Source organism: Eptesicus fuscus, chromosome 3, assembly GCF_027574615.1.
Source record: "Eptesicus fuscus isolate TK198812 chromosome 3, DD_ASM_mEF_20220401, whole genome shotgun sequence".
Lineage (NCBI taxonomy): Eukaryota > Metazoa > Chordata > Mammalia > Chiroptera > Vespertilionidae > Eptesicus > Eptesicus fuscus.
In genome coordinates, this window is record NC_072475.1 from 9,433,232 (window position 1) to 9,439,231 (window position 6,000).

General features: G+C 54.1%; 1 protein-coding gene across 9 annotated transcripts in view; it reads left to right on the forward strand.

Annotated features, from left to right (window-relative positions):
* Nucleotides 1–4,665, forward strand: part of PCBP3 (poly(rC) binding protein 3) — a 217,207-nt gene extending 212,542 nt beyond the window's left edge. For 8 of the 9 annotated variants that reach the window (XM_054713624.1, XM_008145647.3, XM_028151752.2 and 5 more), the window contains 2 exons: nt 2,792–2,961; nt 3,917–4,665. In XM_054713624.1, the coding sequence (XP_054569599.1) occupies nt 2,792–2,961; nt 3,917–3,953 (207 nt within the window). In that variant the 3' untranslated portion in view covers nt 3,954–4,665. Of the gene's footprint in view, nt 1–1,936; nt 2,049–2,791; nt 2,962–3,916 lie in introns of those variants that run through there. The other variant, XM_054713629.1, reaches the window with a different exon arrangement.
* The last annotated feature ends 1,335 nt before the right edge of the window (nt 4,666–6,000 follow it).

Below are 6,000 nucleotides of genomic sequence, written 5' to 3' on the forward strand. Positions count from 1 at the left end.
CGCTTTGTAGCCTTTCCTTAAACCACCTTTTCACCAACACCAGGTATCCTGCTCTGATCTGGGCCTTTGTTTTAAAACTGAAATGAACCTAACAAGCAAGGAGATACACTTGTTTGGAGAGCTGACGTGCCTGTTTCCTGGGTCCCCTCCCAGTGCACGGCTGCCATCCTCCTGCTGGGGGAGCTCCTCAGAAGGAGGACGCCTTCTGGGCCCAGTGTGCCCTGCAGAGCCCACTCCTTGGCCCTTCCTCGCAAAGGATCTCATGCAGGGGATGTGTGGCCCCAGGACCTCCTGCCACCCTGGAGAGAAAAGAACAAGTAGAACGTGTATCTGTTGGGACACTTGCCTATCATCTTGTCAATCTTTGTCTCTTGGTGAAAATTAGATTAGACAAAGGAGAATTGTGCCAACACCTGCATGTCACCATGACTTACCTGCAAAAAGGAACACTGGACAGTGCAATAAATGTGATGCCCTAAATGACACACAGGGTCCACAACATGGCCAGCCTGCCCTTGTGGCCGTGGGGACCCAGGCTGGGTCAGGGCTAAGAGCCCTGCAAGGAGCTGCTCCCAGCAGCTGGCAGCCTTGGGCTCCATCTCTGATGTTCACCACTGTGCCCTCACTGCCTGTTGCACAGCTTGCCTCGCTCTTGTCACTGTGCCTGTGGGGACCCCACGCTTGGGCCCCTTCTGCTGGGACAGGGAACCTAAGGGCTCACACAGGCAGCTGCAAGAAGTGTGCTAGGGTAGATGTGCTCCCGTGGTTCCTGTGGGGTTTGGCTTGGAAATCTGGTTAGGAGGCGGCTGCATTATCTGAGAGTACCTCTGTAATCTTTCTTTAAATGTCCAATGGAGGCATGAAAGGCTTAGAAGAGAGCTGGTCTCTGGACTGAATGTCCAGGGGGCCCGGAGAGCCAGAGAAGCCGTGTGAAAGGGCAGTCCAGGGAAGAGCTGATGTGGGCCTTGCACTCCTGTCCAGATTAGAGAGGCCTGTGACTTGTCACATCCCCCTGTAGCTACTTAGAGGAGCCTTATGCTCAGCCGGCGTCAATATTGGGGGTTGTGGTTTCTCATTGGCACTCAGACTGCATGGTTTTATCTGGAAGAGAGATGTTCCATGTCAGGGGTGAGGAGCAGCTCAGGAGGTGTGAAGTCTCAGAGGGAAGATGCCAAACATGTTTAAGAGAATGTAGGGAGGGCACACAGAGGAAATCTACCTCAGATGGCATTTGCTGGAGCAGAAACAGGCAGGCTGGGCAGGGCCACTCACACTGAAGTGCAAAGGAAGTGGACTTCCACACATTCCGTTTCTAGTGGCCGAGGAAGGTGTGAGGACAGTGGGAGGACATACCAAGTCAGGGCGGGAAGCTCAGGCGGGCCTTCCCAAGTGGAGTGCCAGCATCGGCATCTTCAGGGAACTTAGCTGGCCCCACATTCTTCCTCCACTGCTGCTGCCCCCACGCTGCCAGTCAGCTGTCTTGACTGGCCCTGGTCAGAAAGGAGCCCTCAAGATTTCTCTGCCAGTGGGAGGGTGCCAGGGAAGAGCGAGTCAAGGATTTCAGGCTGGTACCTGTGGAAGTCACTCTCCCTGACCTCAGGGCCAGGTACAAAGGAGTAAGGGGTGCAGCCGGTGAGATGTGAGCAGAGCCTGGGCCCAGGTAGGTGGGCCCAGGAGTGTGTGTACAGAGCCTGGAGAGATGTGAGTGGAGTTGAGGGGACTTGGGCAGGAGGTGGAGGAAGCTGAACAGCTTGGTGAAGTTTGTCTGGACAATTGGAGAAACTGTGTTAAGGTCTAGTGAGGCAGCTGGTCTAACCTAGGAGAGGAACAGAGATGGCCTTACAGATGAGCTGAACTGAGACGCTGGAAGTCACATCAGGGACAAGAGCTAGTTGAGGTGCACCTGTGTCCCCAGTGAGCTGTTGTCATCTCGCAGGTTCAGAGTCACTTCACTCATTTGGAAATGGATTTCCTCCAGCCCTGCACCTGCTGCTGCTGACACAAGAACAGGAAGTGCTGACACCACCGTCCAGGCTGCTACATGAGAGGTGGATAGGAAACCAAATGCCCAGGCCCCACTTGTCTGGTCTCTTCTTTCTCTGCTCATGCTCAGAGCTCTCATCGGCTGCCCCTGTGTGAATGAAGGGACTCAGTTCTGTCCATGGGCTTGGACTGCCATGCACAGCAGGGACCTCAGGCTGCAATCTGGCCCCATGTGTGGCTGTCCTGTGTCCTGAGGAGGCCCTGGCTCTTGTCCCTCTGACTGTTTCATTACCGAGGACTGTCTACTCCTTCAGAGGTCACTGTATCCATCCTTATACAGAGATTACAGGATGGGAAGGAAAGGGAACACTTGACATGTCCTCAGAATTTCACCCAAGTTTATCAAAAGAGATTTCAGGCAGCAGTGAGCTTTACTCTGGCTTCAAACAAACATCCCACTACCCTGAGAACCCAGCCCAGAAGGGACCAGCATGGCCCTAGCCTTGGTGCTGGCACTTGGCCTCTGGGTTCCCAAAGGACATTGGGCAAGTGGCAACCACGCAACTCTCTGGTCTCCTGATTTGTCAGAATGGCTCACAAATAGGGCACCAAGCAGAGCCCTGGTGCCCACAGCTCCCATCCCTCCCACAGGAAGACAGTGTCTCTTCCTCCTGGAAGCAAGGAGCTGGTGGTGTGGGGTGGAGACCAAGACTGGGCCATCCTCACAAGCTTCCCCCAGGGCTCTGCACACTCTGCTCAGGGCTGCCATGGGCTCTTCTCTAAGAAATTCCTCTGTCCTTTTTTCTAGCTAATAGGCTGTATAATTGGACGCCAAGGGACCAAAATCAATGAAATTCGACAGATGTCTGGAGCTCAGATAAAAATTGCCAATGCCACAGAAGGGTCATCAGAGCGCCAGATCACCATCACAGGGACCCCAGCCAACATCAGCCTTGCTCAGTACCTCATCAATGCCAGGTGAGTGCTGCTCAGTGGCTAGGACTCTCAGAGACTGGCTAGCCCTGGGTGTGGAATGTGCCTCCTTTGGGGCTTCTCTTCCCTGCTGGGGCTAGGCATGGAAGATGCTGGAGTCTCCACGCACACATGAGGCCTTTTTCACTTGACCTTTCACCCTGAAGGATCTTCAGTGAGGGGCTAGGTGGTTAGAGGCGAGAGTATTTTCAGGAAGGCAGTGACTATGCCATCCAGGGCCTGGGGTCAGCCACACACCCAGGTTATTTGAAATTTAGCATAAAGGGTGTGTAGTTTCAGAGAAATGTTACTACTAAATCATTCTGCTCTCACATGTCATGTGATTGTAAAGACCTCCCAACCCAGACACTTGCAGAGAAGTGCATAAGGGAACTCAGCGAGGGTTCAAAGTTACACGCGGTGGGAGGTGAGATCCTGTGACCTGGCCAGGGCACATGGTGAGGAGCCCAGAGCAGTGACAACTCTCCTGGCCATGCCTGGGCCACTCACCTGGCACATTGGAAAACACAGTGTGACCACACCCAGGGAGATGGGACCTCTCCACCTTGGTCCAGACCCTCCTTCCTACCCCACAATATTGAAGGGGCTGGAGGGATGCCCAGGGGGACAGGGAGGCAGCCCCTGTGGGCAGTGTGACTCCAATGCCCCTCGCTGAGTGGTTGCTGTGGAAATGGTTGTGGTGGCCTAAGATTGTCCAGGTGGTTCTCATCGTGCCCCTGATGTGATGACAAGCACAGGGACCCCTGGTGGGTCCTTCTCCCTCTGATGGGCTTTGGTCTCCAGCTCAAGGCTACTGAGCAGCGACCTGAGACTGACTGTCCCAATAAGGAGGGAGATAGATGCCAAGGCTGTGAGGATGCCACAGGGCAATACATTTCCTGTCTAACCTCATTTTGTGAGAACGCTGTAACCTGTCTCCCTGTGCCTCTCTCTCTTCTAGGCTGACGTCTGAGGTCACTGGGATGGGTGCGCTCTAATCCTGCCCAGCATCTTCCACCCTGCGAACCCTGGCATCCACGTGGCTCGCACGCTCTGTACAGACAGCCCACCCTGTGTCACAAATACAAATAGAGGTTTTCTTTACTAACAAAATGGTCTATAGAGGTACACATGCCAACAAAGCAAGTCTATATCTACAGCTGTCTGTGAGCTCCAGGCCTGTCCCTGACTGTGCATTCAGTAACTTCTGCTCCAGTCTTCTCACGTGTCCGCATGCAGCGCTTATTATGTTCAGTGCTTGGGGGCATTCCCATCTATGACATTTTAGAAATATCGCTCCTTAGTGTCAGTGTAACTGTTTTAAGAGTTGGTTTAACATTTTGACAGCACTTCCTATCAGTCGTCTTCTCCTTATCCATCTAGACCTGTGGCTGCCCCTCTCTCACCGGGCCCCACCTGCTGACTTTGTTTCCCCTCGTACCCTTGCTTGTCTTGGTCCACGTGTTCATGCAGGTCTTGTGCAAGTCTCAGGCTGTATCCTTTCCCTTATTCCAAGGGAAGGAAAGCAGGTGCCGGGACCTGACCTGAGAAGTGGGATGATGGAGGTGCTAGGCTCTGACTTCACAGAGATGTTATGTGTGGGGAGGCCACACATGGGCCTTGGGCAGCTTCCGGGGTGGCTGGAGGATTCGGACTGGCCAGGAAGCGCCAGTGCACCATGTCGGAGTTCAATAAATGTCGTGGGCTGCCCCCACTGGCTCTGGCTCCTGTATGTGCCCCTCGCTCAGACCTTCCCTCCCCCACCCCTTGCACACACATGTGCTCACGCGCTTGGTCACACACTCATCAGACCTGGCTCTGCGGCCACCTGCTGTCTAGAGAAGCTAATTCATTCTCAAATTAATACTTTGTCCCCTCTCTCCCAACCCTTTCTTAAATGTTTGGCTTGCACAGGTCTTTCTAGTTTTACTTTTGCAGAACTATTTAAAATGATGATAATGAAAACTCCATTCTTGCCCTGGCTACAAAGTACAGTTTCTAATGTGTGGAAACAGCCTCTCTCACTGCCTCCGTGGGCGTGGGAGGTCAGGCCGCACATGGTGACCCCAGCCACTTCCAGCATGTACATCTCACTCTTTCACAAAACTGTCTGCTTGCTCACTTGTGCCCACCTCAGTGAGCCCTTGGCCCCTTCTAGACGCTAAAGTCCTGGTTGGGACACAGGCCCCTGGCAGAGGGAGACTCATGGGCAGGCGGAGACATCTCTCCCAGAACCCATCAAGCATGCAGTGGCTGGGATAGTCTATCCCCCACACCTGCCTCTCAGCAGGAGCCCCCTTTCTGTCTGCCCAAACTCCCACCAGACCTCAGGTGCTCGCCCTGTATGCCTAGGCCTCTGGGACATGCTCCCATCACCACCCAGGAGTCGCCTGGTCAAGGTTAGGAGCACAGCATAGCAGCGCCTGGTCACTGCACACCAGACGGTTTAAAGCCATGCGATTCACAGGACATGTTGGCTACATACCAGCCACCACTTGGGGCCTGAGAGGTGGCAAGGATGTGGTGGACACAGGTCTTCCTCTGAGCACCCCCATCAGCATGAGGGCAGCGGGTGGCCAGTAGACAAGGTAAGTGCCTTAGAAAGCAATAGATGCCTGTGATGAGAAAGACCCAGTGATGAGGAGGGCGTCAGAAGTGCAAGGTTAAATGTGTGGCAAGGTGAGCCCAAGAAGCTGCAGCCCACGTGGGCCCGGATTGAGACTAGCAGACGGAGGGGCAGCTGGAGCCAGGGTATTGCACCTGAGCTGGTGCAGGTAACACGAGGACAGGGTACAGGCTCTGAAGGCTGCAGGCACTGCTGAAAGGTGGGGCCAGGACAGGGAACATGAGTTCTGGAGGCATTTTGAAGAAAGAACCAACAGGATTCCTAACGTAAGATGCGGGCTGTGAAAGAAAGGGCCTCAGTGGGCAAAAGGCTCTCAATCTAAGCTCTGGAGAGGCTCGGCAAGGTCTGGGTCAGGCTGAGGTTGAGATATGCCAGCCCACCATGGAGATGGGAGCTCTGAGGTATGATGAGCCTGTTGG